Raw genomic sequence first — 12,522 nt, forward strand, 5'->3', positions numbered from 1 at the left:
GAGGGGGGCAATGAGAGGGATGTGAAATCGTTTCATCTAAGGCAAGTGCCCCCTCCTGACCAACCCTCGAGTCCAGTTTGCTGCCAGTGCAAAGAAAATGCCATTTCTGAGATCTGAAGCTTCCTCCTCCCGAAGGAGGAATGGAAATGTTGGATGCAAACAGGGCAAGAGATTCCCAGCGCTCTGCCCCAGGGGGATATGTTGCTTCAATCCATATAATTGCCTGTAAAGATCCATAATTAATGTCAACCACCATGAGAAGATGCTTGGCAATGTATTTGTAGGCCACCCCTCCAGCCAGGACTGAGCTGTTCCCTCTGCCATGCTCCCAAAGCTTTTCCAGGTGATGGAAGAGGAATTTTTGCTGTTTCCTTTGGGATTCAGTTGGAAGTGTAAGAGCTTACTGGTTTGCAAAGTGATCCTGCTGCTTCCCCTTCTTTCTTCTCTCTGCTCAAATCGTCCCATAGCACAGAAGATGAACTCATTTGTCCCTTGTCACCTTAATGTCCTTCCAGAGAATCCAGGGGGTGTGTGGGGACCTCCATTTCTGCTGAGAAAATACAGGGGAGGGGGAATGACAAAGCCTTGGCTTGGGGGCTGCTCCTGGCCAGAGGGGAGGGAGCAGGAGGAGGAAAGCAGGAGGATGAAAAACTGCACAAAAACCTCTCAAAGAGATGCAGAGAGGAGCACCATGAGGGCTGTGGGGCAGGGACACTGTCAGCAGGCCCAGTGATGCACAGCCAGGCCTTTGCTTTGGGCTGTACTTGTATTTTGGGAGTCCTGCAGAGGTAACTCCCCAGACTGATATTTGGAAGCATTTGGAAGTCCTTCAGGAGCTTTTTGGAGTGCTCTCTTTGGGTTTCAGAGTACCGTGAGAACTTGGAGAACCCAAACCAACAACCACAGTTAGGACAGAGCTGGCAATCCCTCAGCTAAGCTGTGTGATGGATCACTGGCAACAGCAGGAACAGAACCAGCAAAAAACCTGCAGGATTTCAAAGCCTGACCCTGTGCCATGCCCTGGGTACCTGCAGCAAAGAGCAGGCCAGGCTGGGGATTGCTCCAGGGACATTCCTGGGCTCTGCAGTGCCTGACTTTTAGTAGGACTTTTGCACATTTTTGCCTCAGAAATGAGATTCACCATGGAGCGGGATCCCTGGGAAGGGAACTCAGATAACAGGCAGCACAAACACTGCTCTGCCCTTCAGTCTCTGTTTCTGCCACTCTCCCCCTGTCTCAGTAAATCCAGCGCTCAGGCTGCTGTAAATGTCAAGAACTTATTGCACAAGGTTGATTATTATCATCGGTATTTTCTGCTTTTCAGAGAGACTCACAGAAGTGGATTACCAAAAGAAAGTGGACTTGGCATGGCTTTTACTGAATGGTAATTAAACCAAGTTTCCTGAGTATTTCTCTACGCGCTTCTCCCCTCCCCTGGTGCTGGACTGCAGGACGCAGAGGGCCAGCTGGGCTCCTCCAGGCAGGAATGCTGCAGGAGGGGGATGGAGATGGAAATGGATTTTCCTTCAACACACACTGGCTGCAAACAAAGGTCCCAGTCTGGTGTGGGACTGCCTGGGCAGACACCAGGGATTATTTTGCTGCCATTGCCAAGCTCCTGCAGCCAACTCTTGTATTTCCATCAGGCGTCCTCTCCCTGCCCTCCCCACTGCAGCCTGCACACGTATCAATATTTACTACAGAGAGAAATATTTACAGCACTCCTTCCCCTCCTGGCACTCCACAAAGGGACACACATAAGCTTTGGTGTCTTTGAAAGAAATAACACTCACAAACATTTGCCTGTCCCTGGCCACAGGAGCGTGTGCCGTGGGGGCCAGCAAGGAACTGAGGAGAACAACGAGACGCCGACACAGAGACACGACAGCAGAGCTGGCTGGCCCGGGGGTGCTGGTTAAGGTTTGCTCTTGCCTGGAGCAGAGATTTCTCTCCCTTTCCCAGTGGAAATGCAAGTCCTGGCCCTGGGTGAGGCGGCAAACGCTGGAGGAGACATCCAAAGGGAGCCTGTGCCCAAGGACTGCACGTCCCGCAGAAAATCAACAAAATCTGCTCTCCCAGCATCCAGGCTCTTCAAGTATTGTCACCGTAAACATCAGGGTTTGGGGGGTGTTGCTGTGAGAAATCAGAGCTGGCTGCTGGAGACCCCCAAACTGACCCTGGAGGTGTCAGCCCAGCTCTGCCTTGGCTCACGTGGCACCTGCAGGAACCAGCAGTGGACACTGAACGGATCAGTGTTGGTCACTGTTGGATCACCGTGGCCATGCTGGACACTGCTGGATCACCATGGTCATGCTGGACACTGCTGGACACTGCTGGATCACCATGGCCTTGCTGGACACTGCTGGACACTGCTGGATCACCACAGCCATGCTGGACACTGCTGGACACTGCTGGATCACCATGGTCATGCTGGACACTGCTGGATCACCATGGCCTTGCTGGACACTGCTGGACACTGCTGGATCACCATGGTCATGCTGGACACTGCTGGATCACCATGGCCTTGCTGGACACTGCTGGATCACCATGGCCTTGCTGGACACTGCTGGACACTGCTGGATCACCATGGCCAAGCTGGACACTGCTGGATCACCACAGCCATGCTGGACACTGCTGGACACTGCTGGACACTGCTGGATCACCATGGCCAAGCTGGACACTGCTGGATCAGCCAGTGAGGTGGGATGCAGGTGGAAAAGGGAAAAGCAATGAAACTCAGATCTTCCCTCATTCAACAGTGAATGGGATTTAAAAAAAAAATAGATGCATTGACACGATATAAATACATGGATAAAGCTGGATTTCAAGACAGGTCGGATGATCTGGTGGTTTTGCAATTCAGGTAAAGTTCCTTCTAGTGCCTCTAAGTTACTCAGCCACTGGACTATTTTCGGGCAAAACTGCTATTTCGCTTGTGTAAAAAGGTGTGGTGCAAACTTGTGCTCCTATGTGTTGTAAGAATCCCAAACGAAGACATTTTGGTTTTCCAGACGTTCCAATTGTGTGACAGTCCGTTTGCAGAATGCCTGAGCCGTGTCCTTGGAAGGCTCTCAGGGACAGGATTCAGAGCTGATCCTCCTTGCCAGGATTATCTCTATGGCCTCTGTGGTTTTTGCTCTATTTTTTTTTCTTTTTCTTCCTTTGTTTTGTTTTTATTTTTTTAAAAAAACCCTTTAAATAAAGTTTTATTTTCCAATATACATTAAACAATTTTCATGCAAAGCAGCAGTCGTGGAGACATCCAGACTTTCCAGGTTCCTTCTTTGCGCGTACACTCGAAAAAATGATCCACCTTGCTTGGACTGTGATGGAGATGCTTCATCTTCCCTTCCCGCCCTTCCAAACCGGATCCTGTATGGTTTTTGAACACAGTCAGTCCTTGAGCCAGGCCCTGCTCTCTCCAGAAGAGCCTTGGCGGGTGTGTCCAGTGCCTTCCTTGCTTGTTCTCCCTCCGAATTCCCGAGAGTCTGTGCGATGCTCTGCCCTTTGCTGCCCGTGACCTTTCCTCAGCTCTCGAAGGACATGGCCCCAATGAGTTGCTCTACTTTGTAAGCCAAGCGCTGCCTCCGAGCCTGCTCGTCCTGCTCCAGAGCTCCGATGAGCTGGGGGGAGAACGGGAAAAGGGGGAAAAAATGAATCAGAGAGAGAAATCAGCGTGAGAGAGGGGGTGGGAGAGGCGGGTGGGCAGTGAGTGTGAGCAACTCCATGTGAGGAGCTGTGAAATCCCAATAAATAGCAAAGCAACGTGCCTGTTGTTGGTTTGTTGGACCCCTCCATACCCACCCAACAAAAACTACTCTGGTGCCTTGGACTCCACATTTCTGGTGCCTTGGAGTCCACGTTTCTTGTCTTGTTTAGCAGGAAAGTGATGAGATTTTTCAAGCCTAATGGGAAAATAGCCGTGGCGTTGTATCACAAATGGCTACATGCAGTTCAATGACAAAACCCTTCCGTTTCACGGACATAATTACAAAATCGGTTCTTCTTGCAGAGAAATGAAGGGGTGGAACAGATGGCGAGAACTTGGTTTCAAGTGATGCATTCATTAAAGGAGCTCAGGCTGCCAGGAAGCCTTTGCAAACAGGAGCCTGTGCCACTACAACAGGGATTTGGACCGTGCTGCTCCCAAAGGACACCGAGGTTTCTGGGGAGCTTTGATGGGTCATGAATATTTTCCACTTCACTGGGTGCATGCCAGAGCTGAGGTATCCAGGTGCTCCCGCAATATTTCAGCTCTCAGTCCTCCCGGGGAGGATGCTACAAGTGTGGCCAATCCCAAACCCCTCTGTGCGTGAAGAGAACAGCGGGGCAGGAGCGGCGCCAGCTACAGCCGGGCTGAATCCAGGGAAGGGAGGCCAAGGAGATCCGGGAGGCAGCAGAGGGATCCCTACACAGCCCAGCACTGCTTCTGCTCTCCCACACACCTGCCATGGGGCCCTGTTGCCCTGGGGGCACCATTGCCCAGGGGACACTGCTGCCTAGAGCACACCATTGCCCAAGGGACACCACCGTGACCCAGGGGACACTGCTGCCCACACCCACCTCCTCGCTGTACTTGCTGACATAGGAGTAGATCTCGTTGAGGGCGCTCAGCATGTTGAACTCCACGGCGTGCAGGCGCGACTGCTCGGCGAGGTAGGCGTTCATGTCCTGGTCACTGATGGCCGGGAGCTTGGCAATGTCGGCGTAATACCTGCAGGAATGAGGGGGAAAATGAGAAACAGGAGCACCACAAATGTCCTTGTGCCCCCTGGGATTTAAGCTAAGCTCTGCAGGGATAAGAACATATTTTTGTTTTGTGTTTGCATCCAGCAAAATGGGATTTTGGGCTGTAATGAGCTGAAAACGGAAGCAGCGGTGCTTGGTGGGGCTGAGAACCACTGCTGGTCCTTGTGTGTCACAGACATCTTTTATGAAAATCCTTTCCTTAGGATCTTTCCTCCTGAGAAGCTGAGAGGCCTCGGGAATGCAACAGGTGCATCTGTGATTGGTCTCATGGGGTTGTTTCTAATTAATGGCCAACCACAGTGAGCTGGCTCAGACAGAGAGTCCAAGCCACAAGCCTTTGTTATCACTCTTTCCTTTTCTATTCTTAGCTAGCCTTCTGATGAAATCCTTTCTTCTATTCTTTCTTCTATTCTTTTAGTATAGTTTTAATGTAATATATATAATAAAATAATAAATCAGCCTTCTTGAAACATGGAGTCAGATCCTTGTCTCTTCCCTCATCCTCGGATCCCTGTGAACACGGTCACACTTGTGCTTCCCTTCCACTGGGGATACTCTGCCCTGAGATCCATGGGGTTTCAGAGCACCCTGCACCCACAGGATGCTCTATCCTGAGATCCATGGGGTTTCAGAGCACCCCCAGTCCCACGTGCTGCCCTCACCTCTCCACCCAGCTCTTGTAGCTGGGGATGTCCTTGGCGTACAGCAGCTTGTTGGAGGGGGAGTCCTTGCCCAGGCGGTGCTCGGAGGTGGAGCAGGAATCCATGAAGGTCTGAGCCACCACGGACAGGCAGGCGTCCGTGATGCTGCCCTTGTGGATGTCGAACACGAACTGAGGGTTTTTGATCACGTTCACCCAGAAGCGCAGGGGAAGGCTGGGAGGCAAAGGGAGAATTGGAATGAAATGAAAAACAAAAGGAAAGGGCTCGTGCTGTGGATGGTGCTCCCAGGCAGAACACGAGTGGTGGGGAGAATAAGAGAAGAATTTAAACAGGAGCTGGGCCGAGGCCATCAAGCACCAGTTGCTGCTGGTGGACCCTGCCATGCCCAGGAGCTGCTCCAGGCTCAGATCCCACAAGGAGCAGTGGAGGAGATGAGGGGCAGGGCAGGGCTGGGCAGTTTAGGGGTGCTGGGGCAGCACCTGCAGGAGGAGCCCATCAGGAAGAGCTCCCCAGAGCAGGGTCAGTGTGGGGTGAGCCCTGGCACTGATCAGCTCTGCCCGGCCGCTCTCCAGGACCCGCGAGCTGGCAGCAGGAACCACAGGATTTGTCCCCAAATCCCGGGGCCTTTGCAATCAAAGGGGAATTATTATTCCTTTTTTTCTCTGGCTGTATAGCAGGATCAAAAAAGCAGCTGCTGCTTTCTATTACCTTTCAAGTCGCAGCTCTCTCTGTCTCTCCAGCTCGCTGAAGGCTGCAGCCTTAACTCTTGCAGTGCTGCAGGAGAGCAGCTCAGCCCCAGCCCCAAACACCCCAGCTCCCTCTTCCAAACTTCCATTTGCTTGGACCTGCTCCAGGGGCAGCCTTCTCCCACATCCCCACAAAAATTCCCTTTCTGGAAATGCTGCAGCTCAGCTGAGATGGGGAGAAGGAAGGTCCAGGCCTGGTGGGGCCTGTTGGCTCTGGCAGACCAAACTCTGGTGGTCATTGCTTTCTTTGTTTCTCATAATTTCTTGTGGTTCTACAGTTTTTATCCCAATAACTCCTTCTAAGGCTTTAAATTAATCGTTTTGAGCTTCCCACTGCCTTAGCAGGGAAGCAGTTTTTGCAGCCATGATGATTAGAGGCCTTTTAAACCACGAGGGACTCGGGGGAAAATGCAAGGTCTTCAGGGAACAACCATTTGTTGTGCTTTTTTATTCCTTTCTTGCAGAGGTAAATTTCCAGCCCACAGAGGTTTTAATCCTAAAATAGCAGCAGAGGCAGAGATGTGGGAGCTCCCACTGCTTGGAGAGGCTGGACCTGGCTGCAGCCTGAGGCATGCAGAGCTGGCTCCTTCTCCCTGTGCCACCTCCTGCTGATGCCCAAATGCTCCAGGTGCTTCCCAAAGTGATGGGAAAGGTGCAGCCACTGGCTGAGCTCCCCTTCCCAGCCAGTGCTGGCATTTGTGGCACAGCAGGGCTGTGCAGGCAGCACAGGGCAGGCACTGGAACCTCGATTTCCGCTCTTTCCAAAGTCCAGATGTGCAAATCTACAGCCCGAGGGCAGTGTCCAGCTCCCACCCTGGGTATAGAGACAGCCAGGCTATCTCCCTTACCTTCTAAATCAGGATATTTCAGGATTTTAGCATCCTGTGAACATGGCAGCCCACCGAGGCTCCCACCCCGTGAGCTTTGTGCTCTGCTTTGGGACTTGGCCATTCCCAGCCCATCCCAAAATGATTCCCCACATCTTTTTTTTTGTCCAGAATCACAGAATACCCAGAGAGACAGCCAGGCCATCGCCCTCCCCTTCCAAATCAGGATACTTCAGGATTTTAGCATCCTGTGAACACTGGCAGCTCACCAAGGCTCCCACCCCGTAGGCAGCACACCTTTGTGTCCTGCTTTGGGGCTTGGCCATCCCTAGTCCATCCCAAAACCATCCCCCACACCATTTTTTGCCCAGAATCGCCCAGATTTGCCCCCTTTCCCCCGTTACCAGTTGCTCTTCCAGGTGTGCCGGACGTCGGTGTCGTGGATGCCGTGCTTGTCCGCCTGCTCGTCCAGGAAGTCAAACATGTACTTGATGGCCAGGGGCAGGGCACTGCCACGGTGCACCGTGCTGAACAGCGTCTCAAACAGGTCATCCACAAACTTCTGCAGCGTGCCCTGGTGGCAGGAGGGCAGATCAGACAGATTCCAGCTTCTTTTTGTAATGTAATTTTATTTAGGGGTTTGTTCGCCTAGCGCAGGGTGGGGGGAATTGAGGTTTTCTTTCCATTTCACCAAGGGTTTCAGAATTTCTGGCTTGTGGGCTTCAGTCAATGAAAAGGAGATTCCCAGAGCCAGAAGATACAGAGGGGATAAATGAACATTGACAAACATCACCCCCGGTGTGGTCAGAGACACCCGGTCTGGAAAATGATTGATAAGAGAACCAAAGCACCAGGACCAAATTAGCACTGAAAAGATCAATAACCAATAGGAGATCAAGTGCTGAGAACTGTGTGATTTAGAAGCAGCGAATGTGAATTTCCTTGGAGGTTTTATGTATAAATAGGTGAAAAATTGGGTAAAAAGCCATGTGTGATGGAATGATTTTCATTGCACAACTCAGGCTTGTGTGGATGAAATAATTTCTATTGCACATCCTGGCCAGAATAAAGTAATCCCTAATTCTCTAATATTGAAAAGATGCTGTTGGAAGTTTCTGTTTTTCCTGCAGTTTTGGTGACAGAAGCAGCAATCCAGGGGATGAGAGGAGGGACAGGCACTCCCCTGGCCAAGCAGTGGTGGCAGGAAGGGACACCAAATGTTACCAGCCCCAAAAAGTGCCACCACAGATCCCATGGGAATAACCAAGGTCAGGGTCTTTCAAAAAGCTCCAGCCTGGAGCTACTCACTCCTTTACTCTTTATTTCTAACCTGAAATAAATTTATTTTTGCTTTCCAGAGCACAGCTGTGTTATCCACACTGATGAGCACATGGGGAAAGGCAGGAAAATCATGTCTGGTTGAGGGAATGGGTAAATATTTCCAGGCACTGCTTCATTCACCAATTTGTAAATTGGTGAACACTTTTAACACTGTGCAAAAAAAAAAAAAAAAATGGAGAATTGCAGCAAATGCCTTGAGTGTGAGGAAATGTGGGCTGTGCTTTTGTTGCTGCTCCAGGAGTTTCCCAATGCCAGGAGAACCCAGCCAGGTGGGAGCTGAGCGTCACCAGGACCCCTCACCGTGCATTCCCCATGTGAACCCAGCCCAGTTACCTTTGTGGCCAGCAGCCTGGTCAGGTAGATCTCAGACACCATCTTGCTGCCCCTGTCCCCCTCCTTCTGGTCGCCGTGGTCGTGGTTCTTGACCAGGTGCCAGACCTTGACGCCGCTCTCCAGGTCGGGCGTGATCATGGGCGCGCGCGAGCGGAGGCTGTCGGGGCTGCCCGTGTAGCGGAACGTGGAGTCTGAGCCAGGGAGAGAGCCTGGTCACGCTCACAGCAAAACCTTCTGCACCTCCTCAGTGCCCTCAACAGAGATGGTAATGCCCAAATTGTTGGCACTGGGGTTTTTTTTTTTTTGGTGGGGGAATGAAATGGAAAATCACCGCGGTTTTGTTGCGCGCGAGTTCTCGTTCTGTGCCGTCAATATTTGGTGTTTGGCAAAAATCTGTGGTGGTCTCCGTTCAACAAAAAACCTCAGAACTAAGCGTTTTTCCCTCCCATATATGGCCTTCCCTGCCCCATTCACATCCTTTCCTCCTCATACAGATCCACACAAAAATCCTCCCTGAGCCACAGCTTGTACACACGACCCCGGGCACCGGCTCCCGCAGAAGCAGAGCTCCAATTTCAGGATTTTGTAAATAACGAGGAGCTGCCCAGCACAGCCAGCACAAAGGGCAGGAGAAGCTGCTGAGCTTGTCCTTGAGGCTTTCAGGAGAGCAGTGAGGACTCAAGCTGAGCATCAACAGCAGAGCTTGAGGCCAGTCCTGCACCCTGAGCCATCCCTGGGCTGTCCCTGCAGGGAAAAGGGAGCTCAAAGGGCACCAGGGAACTTTCCCTGAATTGCTCAGAAACCATGGGGGATGTGGCACATTTATTGTTTTATTTCCCTTCCCAAAGAATGTCCCTCCCTGGATCCCCAGCATCTCCAGGATGAGACACGAGGCTGAGGAGCCCAAATGTGCCTTACTGGATTTTTCCTCCTCAAAGAACATTTCTTTGTTCTCTGGGAATGTTGTGCATTTTCTCAAGTTTAGCCTTCAATTCACTGCTCCCCCTCCTCGTCAGGAGTGCGGGGATCGATCGTAAATCAGCTGAGGGAAATACTCAAGTCATTACCAAAGTAGCTGGATTTTCATCCCTGATTAAGGCTTAGATAAATGAGTGCTCCAACTGATATAATTAAGGAGACAGACAGGGGGACAGCTCAGGAAGCATGCAGTAATTCTATTTTTAAACATATCTCTGTACTGATATATGACAGGGGAAGTAAATAAGTATCTAATTTAAATTCTGCCGGCACAATTAGAAATATTAATCTTAACATGAGCAATGATGGCTCGTATTGGTGCTTTGCAAAAGCTTTTCCAGCTGACAGAGATCAATGAGCACTGAGGGCTCAGGCTGTGAGACCCAGCCTTGGTTTTTCCTTCACCTGCACTGTGGGATGTGTGGGCCTGGCAGGGAAAAATGCCTTTTCTCCTGGTTTTTACCGCAACACTCCCCTGGTTGTGGCTCCTCAGAACACTCACTCAAGCTAAAAACCAACATTATTTTGGGAGCTATAAACAAGAGGAGGAGATGGGTTTGTCAGGAGACTTTTTGCTGGTAAAACACTCTGTGAAATGAACGATAATGAAAGATCAGCACTCGAGAGATTTTGCCACTGCTGCCTTTTATGGAAGTCTATTATTACAATTATTGTGGATTTAGTGTTCCAAGCGTGCACCTGGCACCTTGCAGGCTCATTTTCTCAGGCTGCAGCATCTTCAGGGACCCTCTGGAATGTGCTGAGCCCTTCTATTATGCAAATCAGGAATTCCCAGGTGTGCACATCCCTGCACTCTGCGCTAAGATTGCCCTTCCCCATTTGTGACCCATTAGCTCCGAGCTCAGGATCCTGCACTTGGGGAGGAGCAGGGGGAGGATCAGATAAATCAGGTTTATCTGTGGTGCTGCTCAAGGGCTCAAAGATCCTCTCCTGCATCACCCAACCCCTCTGAGCCCCCTGCACCTTCCCCAAACCCCACATTCCCCAAAGGCTGCTCCTGTTCTTGGCATTTCCTTTTCCCTCCTCTCACCTCTCCTGCTCCTTTTGCTGTTCTCACAGCTGGAAAAGCCTTTGCAATCCAAACCAGCAGCCAGGGACGTTTTTCTGTTTGGATTTACCCTTGTTTTGGGAGGTTTTTTGCTGTTTTTTCCCCACCTACACCCCAGTGTGCGTCCCTCCCATCCCGTTTCTCACCGTATCTGCTGATGGAGGTGCGGGAGATGCTGGCAGAGGCAGGGATGTTGTAGGACGAGGTTTGCTTGGGCACCAGAGCCACCACGGAGCGGTCTGACACCTGGGGAGGCAAACAGGACCAGTCAGGGGGGCTCCCTGCCCACCCTGTGATCCCAGGCAGCTGATCCAGCAATTCCTGGCAAAGGCAAACCAGGACATGCTCCCTGAGCCCTGAGCTGGGCCAGGATACAGCAGGAGGCTGAAGGAAATGAAGGATAAATCAAAAGATGTGGTGAAGATGCTTTTGGTCGTTCTGATTTAAGGTTATGCCTTACCCAATAAAAATGAGAATCTCAAGAATTGTTGTGATCCAATTAAAGTAACAATGCAGAGGGAATAAAAGGGCTGTAATAACGTTATGGGCCATAAAACATTCCTATTAAACCATTTTTTATTTTAGCAATTTTTACGAACTTTAAAAGTTTGATTTACAGCGGAGCAAGTCATAAAGCCATCTTTCAGGGTATTTAATTGTTATCCCTTTACTGCTCCAGAGAAGGAATTAAACACTGGGAAGTCAAACTATAAATGAACATTAGCACTAACAAGGTTTTGTTACAGCAGATTTTAGTAGCCATGTTTAATTTTATCCTCCCTATAAATCTGGTAGTCACTGGAAGTTTTCTAACTTATTCCCCTTAATTAAGGAGCTGCAGGTTTCCAGGGAATGGGCCTGAGGAGCTTTTAATTTTGAACTTGTGACCTGTGGTGCAGCACAGTGAGGGAGCACAGAGTCACCACGTCTTGCCAGGGCCCAGCAGACACTTTTAGAGGCTCAGCACAAAAGAAATGCCTCTTCCTGCTGCAGGAATTGCTTTTTGGGGCTAAACCCTGCATTATCTGCCAGGAGTTCTGTGATGGACTCAGCACTGACCCCATGAATGGAGGTTTCTGCTCCCCCAGCAGCTCCAGGGCTCTGTACCCTCTCTGCAGCACCAAGGGGAGCTGCACACAAGGACCTGTGCTGCCTCCAAGGCTTTGGGCTCCATCCAGATGAAAGGTTTCATGGAAATCCGAGTTCTTATTATTGCTGGTGATAGTGGAAATAATAGTTACTTGTGTTTCACAGCACAAAAGTGAGATTTTCCTAAGCAAAACACTCCAAACACCTCCATAATTTCCTTCGCTGCTCCTGCCTCACTTCATCCAATTTATTAAGCCATTGGAAGGAGTGATCAGTGCTGATATTATTTTCTCAGGCTGTTATTAGCTGCCACTTCAGCTCCATCTCACCAGGGAGAAACCCGAGGTGCTCCCGGGCCGGATCCATTTCCACCAGGGCTGTGCTTAACTGGGAGAGAGGCACTAAAAATTCCACACACACACACACACAGAAAGGGCCCTCTCAGTCAGTAAATCTGGGGTGGAATGGCTGCTGTCAGCCCAGCCCCAGCAGCTGCAGAGCAGCCTCAGGTGCAGCACGCGTTCGCTCGCTCCCACAGCACCCCTGGGATGCGCTCCGGGCTGCCTGGCTGCTCCACAACTTTATAAATATTCTGATTATTCTACAAGCTGGAAACACGGGGCACAAAGCACCTTAAAGACAGGGAAAAGGAAGGCTGGGAAGGGAGGAGGGAGCCCAGGGCATGGAGCTGTGTCTGCAAGGGGCAGTGAGGGCGCAACGACGATTCC

The 12,522-nt window shown here is 50.8% G+C and overlaps 1 protein-coding gene across 3 annotated transcripts in view; it reads right to left on the bottom strand.

Annotated features, from left to right (window-relative positions):
* Positions 1-3,161: 3,161 nt before the first annotated feature.
* Positions 3,162-12,522, bottom strand: part of PLXNA2 (plexin A2) — a 128,594-nt gene continuing 119,233 nt past the window's right edge. For all 3 annotated transcript variants that reach the window (XM_074528300.1, XM_074528298.1, XM_074528299.1), the window contains exons 27-32: positions 10,852-10,951; positions 8,659-8,849; positions 7,389-7,558; positions 5,412-5,624; positions 4,564-4,714; positions 3,162-3,623 (exon numbers count right to left, since the gene is read on the bottom strand). In XM_074528300.1, coding sequence (XP_074384401.1) covers positions 3,528-3,623; positions 4,564-4,714; positions 5,412-5,624; positions 7,389-7,558; positions 8,659-8,849; positions 10,852-10,951 — 921 coding nt within the window. In that variant the 3' untranslated portion in view covers positions 3,162-3,527. The remainder of the gene's footprint in view (positions 3,624-4,563; positions 4,715-5,411; positions 5,625-7,388; positions 7,559-8,658; positions 8,850-10,851; positions 10,952-12,522) is intronic.

This window comes from Zonotrichia albicollis, chromosome 28 (assembly GCF_047830755.1).
Source record: "Zonotrichia albicollis isolate bZonAlb1 chromosome 28, bZonAlb1.hap1, whole genome shotgun sequence".
NCBI lineage: Eukaryota > Metazoa > Chordata > Aves > Passeriformes > Passerellidae > Zonotrichia > Zonotrichia albicollis.